Genomic DNA, 19,327 nt, shown 5'->3' with positions numbered 1-19,327 from the left:
TTTCCTCTCCAAAACATTGTCTTGGAGAAAAGTTCTATTTATAGCAGGGATAAATTACAGTTTCTGTTAATTTTTTTGACATTGCATTAAGCTTCTACTGCTAAACAAACAATTACTAGTGCCTGTATATGGAGCCCTATGTGAGCAGTGAAAATGGAAAACAGTCACAAAAGCAGTAGAACTTGTATTTTGTTCGATTTAATGATGTTTTGCTAGATTCATATTTTAATGCAAAATGCTAATTTCCTGACATCTTTATAAAGGAATTTGACAGGAATGATGGCTAAAAGTAAGCGTCGGTAAGTTCAGATTAAATAGCAGGTGGGCTTTAAAAAGTGAGGAGAAGAGGGCGGTTAAATTGTGGCCTGTGGTTTGGTTTTACGAGCTAGGATCCTCCACTGTGATTGGGGGAGGAGGTATATCTCTGTCACAGCTAAAGAATAAAAATTGACACTAGCAGTGTGTTAGTGACACAGTCTCACTCCCGGTGAGTGTGTGTCTGTGCGTGTGTGTCCAGACGACAGACAGAGGAGTTTAAGACTGTGGGGTGGGGATGCGGGGGTGACCCCAGCCTGGCTGGCTGCATTGTGAGCTATGGAGGTCATAATGGAATTTCCTGAACTCCCTTCAGGGTCTGAGATATATTAACCAAACTGGGGGAGGTGTGTGCATTTTGGTAAGGTGCATGTACGTTAAATGTGTCTCAGTAATGGCCACTTTGTTCTTTGTGTAATATGTGTATTGTCCGAGCAGTCAGGAAGTGAGTGAGACATGTTTACTGCCTGACCATGAATAACTTTATTTCATCATATCAGATGCTTAACCTCAAGGCCTCCGTTACGAAAAACTGTTGTCACTTACATCTTATATATCTTCTCAGAAGAATTCTGCAGATCTTATGTAAAGGATCTTGTGTTATGAAAGCATTTGACAGCCATATATAATTATATTTCACGTAGGTTAAAATTAGAACACTTCTAAAATAACTTCCATAACTCCATAGAGTTTCCTGGATCAAGGTGAGGAATGTTGGAAAAGAAATGGAAAAAGTAGCAATGCATAATGTCCTCTGTTCTCTCCCTCCCTCCCTTTTTTCCTTTTCTTCTTGCCATTTCTTGCTCCCCTTGTCCCCTCCTTCGCCCCTTATTCAGAGTGAGGACTCAGATGAAGACGAGCCCTGTGCCATCAGTGGCCGCTGGACCTTCCAGAGAGACAGCAAGCGCTGGTCCCGTATGGAGGAGCTGGAGGTTTTTTCCTCGCTGCCTACAGATGCCACCCAGCCGCCATTTCCTAAAGACCAAGTGTCCCAGAAAGGCAAGCTCGCCCTTCGTGAAGGCAACAGTTCAGAGAGTGTGCTGACTGACCTCAGTGAGCAGCCTGAAGTGGGCTCCATCCATAGCAGTGGGAGTGGAGGACGAGGAGAGGAGAAGAGCCATGGGGCCGCCCTGATAAATGAAGCTGTACCAGCCGGTGCCACCCGTGCCAACTCCGTAGCAAGCATGTGTTCATCCTCAGGCACAGGAGGGTCAGGATGTGCTAATGAGGACTCTCTGTCTGATGGGTTGCCTCCATCGCCGCTGGAGACACTCAGACAGTTCACATTTGATGTGAAAACAGGAATGGTGGGACTGGGGGGAAGTCTGGACCGAGGAGGTGGCAGCGGCAAAAGTACACGATCAAGAGCTAAGAGCTTCCTCAAAAGGATGGAGAGTCTACGACTTCGCAGTGGCACCTCCTCCAAGAGAAAGAAGAAGGGGAGCACCAGTGGAGGCAAAATAGAAATCAGCGGTCCTGTCATCAAGGAGGGTCTCGATGATGACAAACTGCGGAGGCTCAACTGTGTTGACATCTCCAGTATCAACCTCAATCAGAACCTCAATCACCACCGCAATCCCACCCAGACTATGACACTTAACCGAAATCGCTCTGTATCTTATTCCACTCAGACCAGCAACGGAAGCACTGGAAGTACCGGGAGCAGCCAGTCTGAAGCCAGCAGTGGAAGTGCGGTGAGCACACCGAGTCCGGTGACTCGAGCTCGCAGCCACAGCACGGCAGCTGGCTCAAGTAAAAGAGGAGGAATGTATTTGGAGGGCTTTGATCCTTTCAGCATTCTCCAACAAGCCTCAGATCGCCAGCCAACACCTCCACCCAAATCTGCCCCGCCCATCCCCTGCCAGGCTAGTAATGGGATGACAGTTGATGAGCAGAACCACAGGAACAACTGCAGCATTCAAGACAAAAGCAGACAAGGGGAAGAAGACGAGGAGGAGGAAGAGGAGGGCATGATCTTCTTCTATTTACCAGAGGGCCACAAGCCTGGAACCTTCCCAAAAGCCCTGCAGGATGGGAGTTCGCGCAGTAACAATGGACATGACAACGGGAACTCGGTGATCCTCAGGGGACGGCAAAGTAGACGACAGCGACGCGGCTCATCAGGCTCAGTCGACAGCCGGCTTAGCTTTTATGACAACGTCCCCTACGCTGAGAGAGAGGAGGGAGAAGAGGAAGAGGGGGATGAGCACAAATTAGAGGAAGTGCTTCAACACGTCAGTGGCCTGCAGCGTTTTGTTAATGCCTGGTCAGAGGCTGAGGCCGGTGAAGAGGAGGAAGAAGAGGAAGATGAAGAAGAAGAAGGAGACTCTGATTCAGCCCTGGACTCAGCCTCCCCATGTCCATCCTCTCCTCTGCAGAACCGACTGGAGGAGACTGAAAACGGTAGTGACCAAGACAGCACAGGAAACCCCCTTGGCGAGGGAGAGGAGGGGATGAGAGAGAGAAGAGACTCTGGTGTTGGAGCATCCCTAACCCGAACCAGCAGGTCAGTGAAGAAAATCATCTCCAGCCCGGTACATTTAGGGAAGCATTTGGATTCTTTCCTCTACACAGCAAGCTTTACTCTAAATAGCCCACATGGCAAACTGTCAATCATTAGAAAGTGTAGAAATTACTTTTTTTTATTTGGGTTAACTGATTTTTTAGGATAGAAAGCTAAAATTCCAGCCGCTGCTTCCAAATAGTCTCATGCTCCTGGTCTTTTTCTCTAAAACTATGTGCACTAAAGACAACAAAACAGATCAGAATCCAACAGAAACACAAACACTAAGGTACCAACAAGAAAGACTTTTCCAGGATAAAGGGGGGACACGCTGAGACTTCTCTCCTTACGTAATGCTGCTGAATACTCTGGAATGCTTCTCGGTCTCCATGGGGACTGTTTCTGAGCTTTCAGGAATTCACATGCAGAATTATGTTTGGTGGGCTCTGGGTTTTGAGCCTTTTAGACAATCTCTTGATTGATGTATACATAAGTCCTTGTAATCCCTCAACTGATCACTTGGCAGACACAATTACAAATACTGTGTGTGGCCTTGTGTTATTTTCTTTGTTTATGTATACACAAAAGCATGACGCAGATCCCAGGAGTTAAACTGCTGCTTTACAATCATTTCTCTTCTTCTCACATCTCAATTTCTATCCTTCCTTTTCTATGTACTCCAGACCACAGAAACTCCGCTGGCCGAGCTTCCAGAACTCCCATCGGCCCAGCTTGGCCTCCGCCCAACTCCAGATTAGCTGCCAGTCTGTGCTACAGATGAATCTGCTCCAGAAGCTATCCCTTCTACAGCTCACTGCTCTGCTGGAGAAACACACCCCTACAAACAAACATGGATTCAGTTGGTGAGTGGACTGGAGGAAAGTGGAAGGCTTACGTAAAGGAGATGCACAGTATATCCACTGAATAGAAAGCATTCTTGTAGCGTGATTATTCGACACACATGCTGTTTTTAAGCCTGTCTTTCATGTAGAATAGCTTCTGCATCTGGCAGATTGTTCCTGCAAGTGATTTGCTTGAATAACCAGCTATTACTCCTCCATCCTACCCATCTCTCAATCCACTCCATCTGCAGGTTGTTGTGTAGTGTGGTGACGGCTGTCCACAGAGGTTGGGTTTCACATTCTTTTCCCAGGCCCATAATTGCTGGGAAGGGGCGTACATTGTCTTTTTCTCAACGGGGCAATCATGGCAGTTCACACGCAAGGTGTTGAGCTGGAGGCTGGAAAGAGCTGCCCTCAACAGTTATCTGCCCAAACTATATTTTATATCAATTCTACTGTACGCTACACGCCAGACATCAGTTTATACGCTGCTCATAATTATCTAATGGCACCCAATATCCTACTCGTTATGTCTACTCGTGAGATTTTGCAGTTGCTTGTGATCTTAATTCTACTTCCTGTTTTAATCTGTAGTCCTGCATTTATTTGATGCTGAGATGAAGTACCTTAGATAGACCATTTGACAAAGAAGCCCTGAAGTGAAAGCAGGGCAAAACATAAGTGTTACACAAGAGTAATACCAAACTGTAATGTGACCTTACCAGGTTTTAGTTTTTGAGGTTTTATGAGAGAAATTAACCAAAATGAAAAGTCACATAATTTTTGTGTTGTTCTTCTGCTCAGGGCCTTCTTTGGACAGGAACAGAAGGCGTTATGACTGTCTTATGACAGGTTGCGGCTCATTAAAAGCCAGTGTTCCATTGGTGGCTGGAGGCCCATACATATTCAGAATTCCGTCTGGCATTATAATGTGCTCCTTTTTCCATTTTTCCCAATCTGTGGTTCTGAGAAGCACTTTGGCTCTTGTGAACATCAGCTCTTACAAAGAGATGCTTGTCCTGAGTCACGCATAGCATCTCTCTGCTAAACACACTCGCACCCATGCAGATAGATACACAGCCATAGATATGTGGGCACATTCTTGTGAAACGGTCGGGGTTGCATGTTTCAACTTTGAGTTTGTGGTTATAGACTCGCTGTTCACAAGCGCCCAGGTGCGTACACACACACACACACACACACACACTCACACACAGTGAGTAGACAACAGTAGGGGAGACAGACACTGTGTGCGGATGTCTAAAGGAGTGGGTTCCTCCCCCTTTGACACCCCTGGCTTACATCTCACTCCCCTTTCCATTCTCCCCTTACCTTGCTTATCCACCCCTCTCATAAACCTGGAGACAGGCTTCTGCAGCCACTCAGTTTCTGCCTTGCACACACATAAAACATTCAGACAACTGTTCATTGGCCAGGCTAATTCTGTTGCAATTTGATTCAGAGTTTTAAGTTATTCTGAACTAATAAACAGCCATTTAAAACTTCTGAGGCTGTCAGTTTTGTGAGAAATGCACAGCTGTTTAGTGAAGTAAGAATGAAAGTGTTTCGTTATTTTGTTGTACTATTTAGAAGTTACATTTTTTTTCCCCTTGTGTATATGTTGCAGGGCTGTGCCAAAGTTTATGAAGCGGATCAAGGTGCGCGATTACAAAGACAGGAATGTGTTTGGTGTGCCACTACAAGTCATCGTCCAGCGGACAGGCCAACCCCTCCCTCAAGGAATTCAGCAGGCAATGCGCTACTTACGCAATCAGTGCCTCGACCAGGTAACCCAAATAGATAAATACACAAAACCTATGTATATACTGTAATTGCAAGTGTACATGTAACATCCATTTTAAAACTTAAACGACCATCTCTAGTTTCTTTAGCTTGAAGAGTTATTTAGTGCTTGAGTTGTATAATAGCTCAGTTTTAGGACATCTGCAATCTGTCAAATATTCTTGTGCAATTTTTTTCACTGGATATTACATAAGATGGAGCAGTGAATCGGAAAAAACCCAATACCCACTTAGTCAGTGTGTGTATACAGTTTCTGTCTTTCCCCCTTTTTCTCATCTCACTGTCACACACACGCTGAACGCAGCGAGGCCTGGGAAGAGTCAAAGTGTGCAGCTGTTAAGTCATCCGTGTCTCCAGAAACAGCTTGAAAGACTGTGTGTGCTTTCATGGAGGAAAGAAAGCTGGAATATGTATAAAATGGCTATTAATGAAGTGCAAAATAGAAAAGAGAACGGTGGCATTCTTTTCAGAGCAGGACAAGGCGCCTCTGTTTGGAAGTGGTGAAAGCTCATGGAAAATATTCCGACTGGACAAGCCAACGGTCTTTTCTCTTTTCCTCCCCAACATTGCCATTTCATACAGCCTTAAAAGGCCACTGATGAGGTCTCAGACATCAGTCAGTACAAGAATGCCTCCTGGGTGTCATGGCAGCTTCTTGTAAATACAGTCAACAGGACCTGTTGTGATGTAACCATATTGACTGTAAGCTTTAGATTTGCGGATAAGTCAAGAATGTTATTTTTCAACCACCACAGCCTTCACTTTAAAACATGTTATTGTGTATTTGATTTAGGGACGTGAATCATTTTTGATACGCCCTTTTAATAAGATCAAACATTCTACTAATGGCACAGTAATATTGAGATTAATAAAGGAATTATAGTTCAAAGCTGACTTATCAGGTTTCTGTGCGTGTGCATGACGGGACTCTGTCTCTCTTTGTGCCTCTGTCCAGGTGGGTCTTTTCAGAAAATCGGGAGTTAAATCTCGTATTCAAGCTCTTCGCCAGATGAACGAGGCGAGTGGCGCAGATGGAGGAGGAGTCAACTACGAGGGACAGTCGGCTTATGACGTTGCCGACATGCTGAAACAGTACTTTAGAGATTTACCAGAACCCCTGCTGACTAGCAAACTATCTGAGACCTTTCTCCAGATCTATCAGTGTAAGTATACAAAACAAAACACGTCAAAATGCTGTAGGAACATCCACATTCAATCACACATTATCCTTTAACCAGCCTCAAAAGCATGTGATACCGTATATCCCTCTGCAACTCACTGGCAACATGGACATCCTCTCAAGCTGGGTTCCTATACTGCATTTGAGACTGTTTATATAAGGTGAAACAACGCCAGTCCTGTGCATGAAGTATGAAACATATAGTGTACACACACATAGACTTATATAACACACTTAGGTGCACGCAGATCCCATCGTAGCTCATTCTTGGCAGGTAACATAAAGCCCTACACAATCTCCTTCTTGAATTAACCAATGGATGCAAAAGAAAGGATGACATGATGCAGCATGACGGTGGTTAGTAGTTTTGAAATGGAGCCATAACAAATTCCATCTTCTTCTCCAGACATGCCTAAAGAGCTTCGTCTTCAGGCTGCTCGTGCTGCCGTGCTGCTGCTGCCGGACGAGAACCGAGAGGCCCTGCGAACGCTGTTGTGTTTGCTAAGTGACGTGACGGCCAGCGTGGCCGAGAACCAGATGACTCCCACCAACCTGGCTGTCTGTCTGGCTCCGTCCGTCTTCCACCTCAACACCCTGCGGCGCAAGGAGAGCTCCTCGCCTAGGTGTGTGTGCCTCTGTAAATCTGTTTATTTTTGCAATATCATTAACAGTCGCAGATGTTGTCGTAGCCGCTTACGTAACATGAAATATGTTGGACATTTTGAAAACAGGAAAGGCTCACTCTAAAGAAACAAAAGAGAAGGATGCTGTGAATAGAGGACAGAAGAAGAAGAAGGAAGAGGGCAAAGCTGTAGAGACAAGGAAGGGAGAGAGACAGAGGAAATAGAAGGGTTACATAAACATCTTAACCTAATTAAGAGACACATAATTTGTTCCATATTAGGTACTTCCAGGGGGATGGTTCATCAGCTTTAAACAGCTCAACTCTTTGTTTCTGCCCTCATTCTCTAACACTTCCTCTTCGTTTTCTTTGCACGCTGTCTGCATGATGGATGCGGTTATTAATCTTGTTGCCTCCACTTGTTTCTCCCACTTTTCCTTGATTAAAGGGTGATGAACCGGAAGCAGACACTGGGAAAGCCAGACCAGAGGGACTTGAATGAGAACCTGGCTGCCACTCATGGTCTGGCACACATGATCCAGGAGTGCAGGAAACTCTTCAGGGTCAGTAAAACTTAAAAAGACTGAACATGTGTGTTGTAACTAGGCAAATTCCTCGCTTTTAAAGTTAAACTTAGCTTAAAAATTGATAACAGTGTCAGAATGAGGGTCTAGGCTGTCCTATATGTAGGCAAGCTGCCGTTTAGGTGTTGACAGAATGAATGTCACCTCCGGCTCACTGCGTCATGTCACTGCCACCTACCTTGTGCCCCCGTGTTTGTCATGTAAACAAACTTAGCCCCAGTTACATAACATGTTGATCCAATTCATGCTGTCATTTGTTCAAGCGCTGTTATGATTACATAAAGTAAAAGTGCCAACTGACCCTCTGTTTTGAATGCCTCTGTTGTACAGAACTGGACTTCTCGTCTCTCTGTTCATTTAAACCCCACTCGTGCATTTGTGCAGAGAGGAAAACGATAACGGAGCCCCACAGAGGTTGCAAATCCATGAATACATCTTATTTAGTGAAGAGCACTTGACTGGATAAACGGGAAGTAACCAGCAAACTGCAGCATTACTAATCCAATTAAAATTACATTTAGCATAAAATGTGCTTTCCCTTGTGCCGTCCTCTTTGATATGCTACAGTGGATGCTAAAAGGCCGCGTACTGTGGGTCATTACTATCAGAGTTTTATTAGATTGTGGGGGAGCTTCCTGTCATGATCACGCAAGTAAACTCAATTATCTCTCATTTTTTTCTTTCTTTAATTGAATTTAGATTTGGTCATGGAGGTTTATAAAAGGAAGATGACCGCCGAAATGATGACCTTAAATTCGAAACAGCCCTTTCTTATCTAATCTTCTTGATGTTGTTAGGATTCAGTTAAAGGGGAACTTCGTTTTTTTCAACCTGGGGTCTGTTTCCATATGTATTTTCATACATGTGAGTGATGGAGAAATGAATTTTCGACATAGCTCCAGTATTTAGCCAGGCAGGCAGCTTAGCAGCTCAGCTAGCAGCTCGGCTAGTGAAAAGTATGGGGCAGCTGGCCCCCCAGCGTCAAAGTCCGCCCTAACGTGCTTTTTCCCCAGACTGACCGGCTCAGATAGTCTCAATGAGTGTCCCACAACAAACTAGAGATGAGAAGTGAACGAAAACCTCCACATTACCTGCCGATCGCTCTTTGTTGTGGTCTGTATCCAAATCTCAGGACGCTAGAATGCAAATCTTGTTCCGAAATCGCACGAGAGCTCACACCAAAACACCAGTTTTGGCGCGAGCTCATCTCTAGTATGTTGTGGGACACTCATTGAGACTATCTGAGCCGGTCAGTGTGGGGCAAAAAGCACGGTAGGGCGGGCTTTGACACAGGGGGGCCAGCTGCCCCATACTTTTCGCTAGCCGAGCTGCTAGCTGAGCTGCTAAGCTGCCTGCCTGGCTAAATACTGGAGCTATGTCGAAAATTCATTTCTCCATCACTCACATGTATGAAGTGACATATGGAAACAGACTCCAGGTTGAAAAAAAACGAAGTTCCCCTTTAAGAGGATTAATGCAGTAAAGATGAAGATGCCTGGCCAAAACAAAACATGAAGTGTCTCAGTGGTGTGTAAAACAGTACTGTGGTAAATATTTATACAGAAGGAGAAAGTTGAACGGAGTCTGTTAAATTAAGCACATCTAGCAATCACACACAGTAGCTACAATTAAAGTGAAATAGTAAATGTTCCGACCTTCGTTCTTCTCTGTGCTTTCAGATCCCAGAAGAAATGAATCGCTGCAGGAACTCCTATGTGGAGCAGGCTCTGTTGCCACAACGTTTGGAGGAGCTTGCAAGAGAAGAGGCCGGGCAGGGAGGCTACAGAGCGTACCTACAGGACAGCCTAGACACCCTCCTCAAAGAGGCCAAAGACAAGTTCAAAGGTTATGACAGCTGCTCCACTCCTGAGCATGCCGAGCTCTCCTGTAGGAAGGTAGGCCCAGTCAGCGCTCATTGCTTTCTCTTGTTCTTGTTGTCTTTTACACCTCATCTGTCCAGTCTTAGTGGCTGCTTTTTGCATGTTTGTTTGGGTTACGGGTGGAAACAGATTCAGGAAGAATTCGTTATGAAAGAGGAGAAAAAAAAACCGCATCATTCGTCAATATGTCTTTTGTATGTAAACAAGCGGACATTCATGAAGTGCACACACCATCTCTGTTTCCTGTCTTGTCCCTTTTCTCTTCGCCTCGCCTCATTTCTGCTTCTCTAAATATCAAGTAGAAAAACAGCAGTTAGGGCTTCCTGTGTAGAAACGCATCCGTGTGAAAGTGGCCTGGCCCTCGGCTTCTCATTCCCATCCCAGTACTGGACTCCATCCCAGAATGACATCAGCTTGACACGGAGACAAACACACAATCATACACAACCCCGCCATTATCCCAGGCGTACATTTCCTGTGTCTAGTGTGAATGGGGCCTGGATGAGGTTATCTTTCTCTAGTTTGAAAGTCACAAGGCAAAGTGTGTGTGTGTGTGTGTGTGTGTGTGTGTGTGTGTGTGTGTGTGTGTGTGTGTGTGTGTGTGTGTGTGTGTGTGTGTGTGTGTGTGTGTGTGTGTGTGTGTGTCTGTGTGTGTGTCTGTGTGTGTGTGTGTGTGTCTGTGTGTGTGTGTGTGTGTGTGTGTGTCTGTGTCTGTGTGTGTGCGTGTGTTCTTTATCATCTGATGGCAGAACGAAGCAGCTGACTTGGCTAAAGGGCAGCAGTAGGATTTGAAACACAGCCGGACTGTTGTGCATAAATTTATGGCTGGATCACCGCATATAACTTGTATAACTCATGTAATGTGACTGATACAATTAGAAATCCTATGGGAAGCCTTCAAACACTTTTATTAGACATTTGAAATTGAAGCCAGATGTTGCAAAAAATGTCATCTCTTTTATTTAACGTCTACGACTGTGACAGAATTGTCTCTGCTATCACAATGTGATCTAATAATCCAATAATCTTTAATAAAACACTGTCTGTGAAGTAATTGGGCCTTTCTGTGTGTTTCTCCAGGTGCATGATGGGTTTCCACTGCGGCTGTGGAAAGTGACTGTGGAGATTCCTGCAGGTCCTGAGGAGGTTTTGACGCGGGTGCTGCGAGAGCAGGGACACTGGGACGAGGACCTGCTCGAAAGCCGAGTCGTGGAGACGCTCGACGAGAGGACAGAGGTCTACCAGTATGTCAGGAACACCATGGCTCCACATCCCACCAGAGACCACCTGGTGCTCAGGTAAGTCTTTGTCCTCCTCCTCATCCACCTTTTTCACTTCTGTCTTTGTCTCCATCTATTCTGCAGTTTGACTGCTCTAATGTTGTTCCTAATCCACTCTCTGTTTACACTTTCTACCAGGACATGGGTAACAGACCTGCCAAAGGGAGCGTGTGCTCTTGTGTGTACATCTGTGGACCATGAAGGGGTGCTGGTGGTGGGTGTCCGAGCCAATGTCCTCACTTCACGCTACTACATAGAGCCCTGTGGAACCAACAAGTCCAGACTCACGCACATTTCCAGAATCGACTGCAGGTGAGTGGATTATTTCCAGGACTAAAACCAAAGTGGGGATTAAATTAATCCTGTGAGCTAACAACACGTCACTTTCTTCTCTTTCAGGGGTCGTTTCCCGGAGTGGTACAATAAACTGTATGGACACTTGTGTGCTGCTGAGGTGGCGCGGATACGAGACTCTTTCACCGTGCCCATGGACAAATGAGAAGGCAATTTGGACACTTTCTTGAAATGAAAGGATTCATTCCTTCAGAGGGTAGATGCGGTCCACACCTCATTATGCTCACATTTAAAGGACAAACCCTGGATCCTGGATTGAAGGACTTTTCGTGCCCTACATCAACACAGATATTGTGTTTAAAACTGTTTGGGGCTGTCAGTGTGCTGCCGAAAGGAGTCGTCACACAAACGTTTTTCTGGTCCAGAGGACAGGATGTTGCTGATACAGGATGTGTGATTTAAACTTTATCCAAAGGGTGCTATTGCTTCTGAGAAGCAAGGGGGATTTAATGTGTGCCTGTGAGTGCGAGTATGAGTGCGAACCAACAAACGGTTAATACATATACTGGTTTCCAGTCGCAGAATAATGTGTACATAGAGTATTTCATTCACACAGTAATGGTCGGTGTCTGTCTTGTGTTACCTCTGTTCCTTTTTCTGTTACAGCAAAGCACAGGAGGAATAGTAGACATTATTATGGTCAGCTGACTGATGAATCCATGGGTGAAGAAAGATGTGAAAGTGCTGGTAATATGCAGACTGAGTGGAGACAATAGACAGGATATTGTGAGATGACAGGTGGCAGATAGCACAGAGGGTTTTAGTGTTTCGAGGTAGAGACAGATGAGTGCTGGTGGCAGGCTCACCAAAAAGAAAGGAACGATCAACGAAAGAGCCTCATTTACTGACATACAAATGGAAGTCTCTTTATTCCCTCAAGGCGAATTTGATTCAGTTAGTCTCGATGTATCATGAGCTTCATATGAAAGTTGTTTTTGTTTCTGGAGATACTCTGGCAAAATAAGTCTCTATGCTAGTAATGCAGCCACAATGGGAGGTCACGTAGACATCACATGATAACAAATTACAACTTCAGACCAACACATCGAATGGACCAAATAAAGGAAATAAAGCTGAAAGAAGTAGCTTCCCCTTTACTGAGCTTTTTCTCACTATTACAATGTTAGAGATTATTTTGTTTAGAGCACAGCACAATTCACAGCTTTTGAAATAGTTGTCGACCAGGCATCGCTCGTATACTTTAGGAAATAAAAACATATAGAGAGAGATTTTATAATTGCTTTGATGTACATGAGAACAGAAAACACAATGCACTGTTCTAACGCAACACAAACCTCTAGCAAGTCCTCTCAGAAAAGATGAAAAGAAAACGGAGAAAAATGGGCCTTTTATAAAGGTGGAGATTTTACAGGTTTTACTGTAAAGAAGAGGGCCGATTGAATGTGTGATTTTAAAAGGAAGGAAAAATATTGTTGCGTAAGCTTCTCTCTCTGTACTGTCTTGTCAGTGTTTTAAAAAAGAAATTAGAGATTTGGGTCCTCATAACGGTTGACCTTTGCTCATAACATGCTTCGATCTGAGGGTGCATTGTTCATGTTGAGTTGTATGATTAATACACTAAGCCATTGTTCATATCATAGTTGTTTGTACCTAATAACTGTGTCTTTGCCAAATAATAACGCATGACAATGACAGTTAATTTAAAGCAAATATATTTATACCTCAGATATATGTTTGTTTTGTATCATATCATTGTATTTTATTTTATTGTACATGTTAAGCTTTGTGTTTCAGAAATGAAAAAAAATGTTTTATCTTTTTATTAATATTATTTCTGTACAGGTTAATCAAAGTGCACTATTAAATGTATTAAAAATAATAATTGTGTCTTGAGAGTTACGTATTAATGGTTTTACTGGGAGACCACACTATAGACGCCTTTTCAGACCAAACATTTGTAGCTTTGTTCTGGTTTTGCTCCTCAAATCCCATTTAATCTCTGCAATCACTTGTTTACATTACAGTTTGTTCCAAGTAATTACACCTTCTCAGATCCAGACTCCGCTTTTCCCTCATATCCACGTCTCTCTCTGTCTTGTCTTCATTCCACGTTAGTAATTCCATGATTAGGCAGGCAAGGCTTGGTAGATGGTGATCTCACTCCTTGCCTTGTTTCTTACATAATAGTTTCATACAACAATGGGGTCTGTTGTACCACAGCTGGCCTGGTCTAGACAAGGCAGACTCAACATGGAGGAAGGCAGTCATGCGGCAAGGAAGACGGGGTTCCAGGGGTCAGAGCGGGGCCTAATGTACCTCTTTTTGTTTTTAATCACTCGACAAAGTTAGAAGTGGCAGGAAAAAATGTCTTTCCCTCGTGCTCTACATGTTTTGTTCATGCTTTGCTCCTGTCCAAACATTGGAATTATTATGATCCGTAATCCTGGATTGTGTATTTCCACAGCTCAAGGACGAGTTCTTTCCATACAGTGTGAGAGCAGAAACAAGTCTGAACTCGACTGTGAACCCACAGCCAAGACAATGCATTTACATTTTCTGCTGGCATACTCACTCACTCACTTATTTTTTCTATGAGTGCACCAAAGAGCCTCTGACGGGGTCAAACGCACATGACAAAAGACGCATACATGCCTTTGATTTGAATTTGTCCCGGACATTCAACAGATTTGTCTTCCCTCTTTGTTTGAATAACATAAACCACAGCAAGCAAAATCTGTCTCTTTCTCTCTGTTCATTTTCTCTTGTGTGTACGTGTGTTTGCCTGCATACTCCAGTACTGGTGTATGTGATTTGCCTGAGAACCCAAACACCTCTGCGAGATTATGCAGGGCCAGATAAGGCGGACCAACAGTCAGCACCAGTGCTGCATTCCTGCACCGCTGTTTGAGAATCAGCCACAGAGGGTTTCCCACCATTGATAAATGAATATGAGCGTGTGCATTCATCAGTGTTGTTCCTCCAGTTTGTCAAGCATTAATCAGTCGAGTTGAAGCAAACATCCACGTCTGTCTGGACTTACACTACAGTTCAAAAGTTTGGATCCACCCAGACAATTTCATGTTTTTCATGAAAACTCCCACTATTCATGTGCTAATACGATTTCACAAGGGTTTTCTAATCATCAATTATCCTTTCAACACCATTAGCTAACACAATGTAGCATTAGAACACAGGAGTGATGGTTGCTGGAAATGTTCCTCTGTACCCCTCTCTGACATTTGTGGGATTTCTATTCTCTGATCATGTTGGTGTTGAAGCTGGGAGAAAAACTTCAAATGCATCTGTAATAAGCAGGTATGGTGCTAACTGAATGCAGTGAGAACAAATTAATGTATTCAAGTACATGCAGAGACTTTGATGGTTTGTGTGGTTAGATAATCATATTGTCCCTCAGTCTGCTATCAATCCTGCAGCAATATTTCTATCATTTATCTGAAAGATGTGAACAGTCTGTCCGGATACTATCTGCTTCAGGAGTAAAACAAACGTGGAGTTTTCTACTTAATTAATTAGGTATGAAATAAGTAGAACTATGGCTCCACTGAGCATTCTGTTCCATTTGTGTGATATCTCAGGAACGCCTGGAGGGAATTTATTCCATCTGGAATAGACATCCTCTTGGGTTCAGGGACAAACAGATTGAAATTTGGTGGCCAAAGGTCACAGTGAACTCAAGGGTTTTTGGCCAAAACTGAAGAATTCATGAGCTAATTATAACAGCATTTCGCACAGAAGTGTAATAGGATAAAGGGATGACATTTACGCTCACCGGCCACTTTATTAGGTACACCTGTTCAATTGGTTGTTAACACAAATGGGTCACATATCTCCATGTGGACCTGCATGTTCTGATGGATCACTTGTAGCGCTGTTGTGGCAACAGAAATGGTATGTCATCGAGATAAGGCCATATTTTAAGAGTCAACACGGAAAACAAAGAGTGTTTGGTCACACGGTGTTTCTACAGTTGACCTCATCATTCCTCAACACATCTGGATATTTCAGAAATTCCAGAGGCAGGAAGTAAAGTTTATGAGCAGAGAAAAACAGATCTGGCTGTTTGTCAAAAAAATAAATAAAATCAGGATGTTGTGCCTCATTGTATGAACCTGCAAACACAAAACACATTCAAACACAATAACATGTAACATTCACAGTAATAACAGAGTCGCATGTGGCAGGGTTCGATCCACCACTCACTGAGATGGTGTCCCAGTCCTGATATGGCTGTTGGTTGGTCACATTTGTGTGCACATGTGCAACAGAGAGGGAAAAAGAAAGAAAGATGTCAGGACAGTCAAAGAAACAAAGGAAAAAAGATGTTCGCACTACATTATCAGTGGAGAAAGAAACTGCCTGAACACTTTTACTGAAGCAGATGAATGAGATTTAAAAAGTGTCATGACGAAGGTTAATGAAGAGATAATCAGTAACTCATGTTCTGAGGTATTGTGCTATTTTGTGTGTGTTTTTCCTCTCAGTTGATAAATCCTCAACATTTCAAACTGGATGTTTTCAGCTCTGGGTTCCAGATGTTCTGCCGTCCTTCAGATATTTCTTGTTCAACCTGTGTGACACACACTAGCTAAAGGTTTGGAACACATCCACTTTGAGCAAACATGAGGTGTGATGGAGCTGCTTGGAAGTCAGTTTATGATTTACACAGTTCAACACTGCCCTCTAGAGGCTATTAATGATACATTTGGAATAATGTGTATCTACAGTACAAGAGGCTGTAGCTTCAAGACTGTAGTTGTAAGACCACACCCTCGGGACCTTTGTTTTCACAACAACCCGACTGACTGAACTGAATGATAGCTACCCACATTCCACCCACATACTACTTTCTGTCCGAGATCACACAGCTTTAAAAGTTTATCTTACCCAGATATTATCTTCTCTTGCAATTTATACTAGTTGTCAACAGCTGCGTGCTGAGTGGATTGTGTCATCAGCATGATTAGGTCATTATCAGGTAAAATGATACAATTTAAAGACTGCCTGTCCAAAAAAAGTTGCCACTTGGATTTAACTAAGCAAACAGGTAAGAGCCTTCCATTGGATAATTACTGCAGTGATGAATATGTTTCAGCTGCAACAACTTATTTAACTCTAGTTGATGCAGTGAGGAGCTTCTCTTTTCTCAAACAACCATGTCAGAAGACATATCATGTGGTCATGGAAAGGATGTTAATCTGTCTCAGAATGGTGGAATTATTGGCTTGCATCAAGCAAAGAAAACAACTAAGAAGATTTTTGAAACTACTAAAATCAGGTTAAGAACCGTCCAACGCAAGGACAGTTGTGAACTATCATCTTTGAGGAAGAAATGTGGTCGGAACAAATTCTTAGATGATTGTAGGAAATCAACAGCTATGTTTAGCAGTGAAAGTAAGAGCATTTACACACACACACACACACACACACACACACACACACACACACACACACACACACACACACACATGTTTGTACTTCTATCTTAGTGAGGACATCCATAGGCGTAATGCATTTCCTAGAGCCTTACCCTAACCTTAACCATCACAACTGATTGCCTAAACTTAATCCTTACCCTAACCCTAACCAAACCTCAATTCATACCTGTTCTCTAAAAACAAGTCTTCACCCTCAAACATGGTTGTTTCAAAGTGAGGACCGGCCAAAATGTCCTCACTTTGTAAAAATGTCCTCACATTGATAGTTAAATGCAGAAAATGGTACTCACCATGTAGCAAGTACAAGAACACACACACACACACACACACACACACACACACACACACACACACACACACACACACACAACGCGAAGAGAACTCAAAGGATTGGAACTAAACAGCTGTGTAGCTCTAAGAAAACCACTGATCAATGAAGATAATCAGACAAAAAGGCTTCAGTTTGCTATGGAGCATAAAGATTGGACTCTGGAGCAATGAAAGAAGGTCCTGTGGTTTGATGAGTCCAGATTTACCCTGTTCCAAAGTGATGGGGGCATCAGGGTAAGAAGAGAATAAGATGAAATGATGCCCTCATCATGCCTAGTACCTACCATACAGGTCAGCTGACTACCTGAATACACTAAATGACTTTACATCAATGGAGTTTTTCTCCCTGATGACATGGACATGTTCCAAGATGATGATGCCAGGATTCATGGCGTTCACATTGAGAATGAGTGGATCAGGGAGCATGAGACGTCATTTTCACACATGGATTGTCCTCCACAGAGTCCAGACCTCAGCCCCACTGAGAATCTTTGGGATGTTCTTTAGAAGACTTTGTTCAACTCTCCCATCATCAATATGAGATCTTGGTAGAAAATTAATGCAACTCTGGACAGAAATAAATGCTGTGACATTGCAGAAGCTTATCGGTGTTGTATTCATACACGTATTCATTTTTGATGTTTTTTTATCATACATTTCTCCTCATGAATAATTAATTTAAAACCATTTTGAAAAGCCCCAGTTGCATATTTCCATTTGAGTAATGACATATTTTGACCACTAGATGTCAGTCTCCCTCCACAATACACAAATCTCCATTAAATTTTCTCCAAACCATTATAACTGTGCACACATGGAGAAATGAATAAATGGATTTTATTGTTGCAGAAACTTGTCACTCTCAGAGTGTAAGTTTATACGTAGTTCCTACAGTTTCTGAAAGCTTATTTGTTCTCAAATGCAATTTTAGAACAAATAAACTATGTAAATGAAACTGAACTGAACAAAAAAAAATCATTTCTCCTCACAGATAAAATAAAACACAGTATGACCTGCTTAAAGTCACAGCTCACAACACAGTAAATGACCATTCCCATAGGAACTCTGCAGGTCCCAAAGCCTCAACCTGGACATTATTAAAGCTAAACATTATTAGATATACACATATTTATTAACATAATATCAGCAGAAAAAGTTTTGATGTTGTACAAAATAGTTTTGCTGTTATTTTACTGATTTTGTTATTTATTTGATGTGGTTTGTCTATAATGGCACTGTGTTAGGAGCATTTTTTTGTACATTTTTAGTTCCATTGTCTGCATGGGTAGTCCAATAGTTGTACAATCCTAAAATTCTTCACTCCATTATGTGCACCCATAGGACCAGAACCACTGATAATTTCAGTTGCAAGAAGACAGAGGTCATTCTGCTCAGTACTTATTATAGTGCCATTGCCATCCACTACAGTGTTGAATCATTTCACATTGAATATGAAATCATTATTCGTCTTTCCATTGAAGGGCTTTTTAAATTAAATGACATTTAGCTTAAAAAAAAAATATATGCATTTGTCATGATAACAAGAAGAAATGTATTTGTGACCTCTGCCTGCTGGGTGGATTGATTAGACACTCATGTGGTCTTGGAAAGTAATTTGTTTTTGAAAAATTTCTTTCTTTCTTTCTTTCTTTCTTTCTTTCTTTCTTTCTTTCTTTCTTTCTTTTTGACATGTTCCTAACTGAAGGCTTCAGGAGATGACAGTTGGGGCAACATGCTGCGACATCTGCAGAGAGCAACTCTTCTGTCAAGCAGTATCAGGTTTAAAAAGGTTGGACTCTATTTATGCCAGGAGTACTAAAAAAAAACATGACTCATCTGTTTTGTACTTGTAAAATGCACATGTATATATATGTACATACAGCGGAGGATGTTACTTCTAAACAAAAAATATGCAGATAAACAAAAGTCAGTTTAAAATTAAGAACAGATTATTTGGTGCATGCTTTAAAGTATGCATTCAGAATGCTCCATGTGATCAGCACAATGCTGATGGACAAATATATACACACAGCTGGCTCTGACAAGTCACAAATACCAGTTCATCATTGATCTATTTGAGGAACACATGAGTGTGTCCATTTATCTTTAGGTCAGAATGGCACCTGCCCATATTTCTCATGCAGGTTAAGCACGAAATTAAAGAATTCAGAACAAAATTGCATGCAAGGCTGCTCATCAACTTTGCAAATATAGAAT

At 42.7% G+C, this 19,327-nt stretch overlaps 1 protein-coding gene and 1 long non-coding RNA gene across 4 annotated transcripts in view; one reads left to right on the top strand and one right to left on the bottom strand.

Moving 5' to 3' along the window:
• Nucleotides 1-13,206, top strand: part of dlc1 (DLC1 Rho GTPase activating protein) — a 49,978-nt gene extending 36,772 nt beyond the window's left edge. For all 3 annotated transcript variants that reach the window (XM_022215960.2, XM_022215969.2, XM_051945311.1), the window contains 10 exons: nucleotides 1,152-2,821; nucleotides 3,502-3,681; nucleotides 5,288-5,447; nucleotides 6,419-6,626; nucleotides 7,050-7,266; nucleotides 7,714-7,828; nucleotides 9,529-9,744; nucleotides 10,810-11,027; nucleotides 11,148-11,321; nucleotides 11,409-13,206. In XM_022215960.2, coding sequence (XP_022071652.1) covers nucleotides 1,152-2,821; nucleotides 3,502-3,681; nucleotides 5,288-5,447; nucleotides 6,419-6,626; nucleotides 7,050-7,266; nucleotides 7,714-7,828; nucleotides 9,529-9,744; nucleotides 10,810-11,027; nucleotides 11,148-11,321; nucleotides 11,409-11,508 — 3,258 coding nt within the window. In that variant the 3' untranslated portion in view covers nucleotides 11,509-13,206. The remainder of the gene's footprint in view (nucleotides 1-1,151; nucleotides 2,822-3,501; nucleotides 3,682-5,287; nucleotides 5,448-6,418; nucleotides 6,627-7,049; nucleotides 7,267-7,713; nucleotides 7,829-9,528; nucleotides 9,745-10,809; nucleotides 11,028-11,147; nucleotides 11,322-11,408) is intronic.
• Nucleotides 1-17,144, bottom strand: part of LOC127533098 (uncharacterized) — a 78,468-nt gene extending 61,324 nt beyond the window's left edge. The window contains exon 1 of the long non-coding RNA XR_007940793.1: nucleotides 16,935-17,144. This is a non-coding gene — a long non-coding RNA (uncharacterized LOC127533098). The remainder of the gene's footprint in view (nucleotides 1-16,934) is intronic.
• Nucleotides 17,145-19,327: the final 2,183 nt, after the last annotated feature.

This window comes from Acanthochromis polyacanthus, chromosome 3 (assembly GCF_021347895.1).
Source record: "Acanthochromis polyacanthus isolate Apoly-LR-REF ecotype Palm Island chromosome 3, KAUST_Apoly_ChrSc, whole genome shotgun sequence".
NCBI lineage: Eukaryota > Metazoa > Chordata > Actinopteri > Pomacentridae > Acanthochromis > Acanthochromis polyacanthus.
This window is presented reverse-complemented; position numbering and strand designations above follow the sequence as displayed.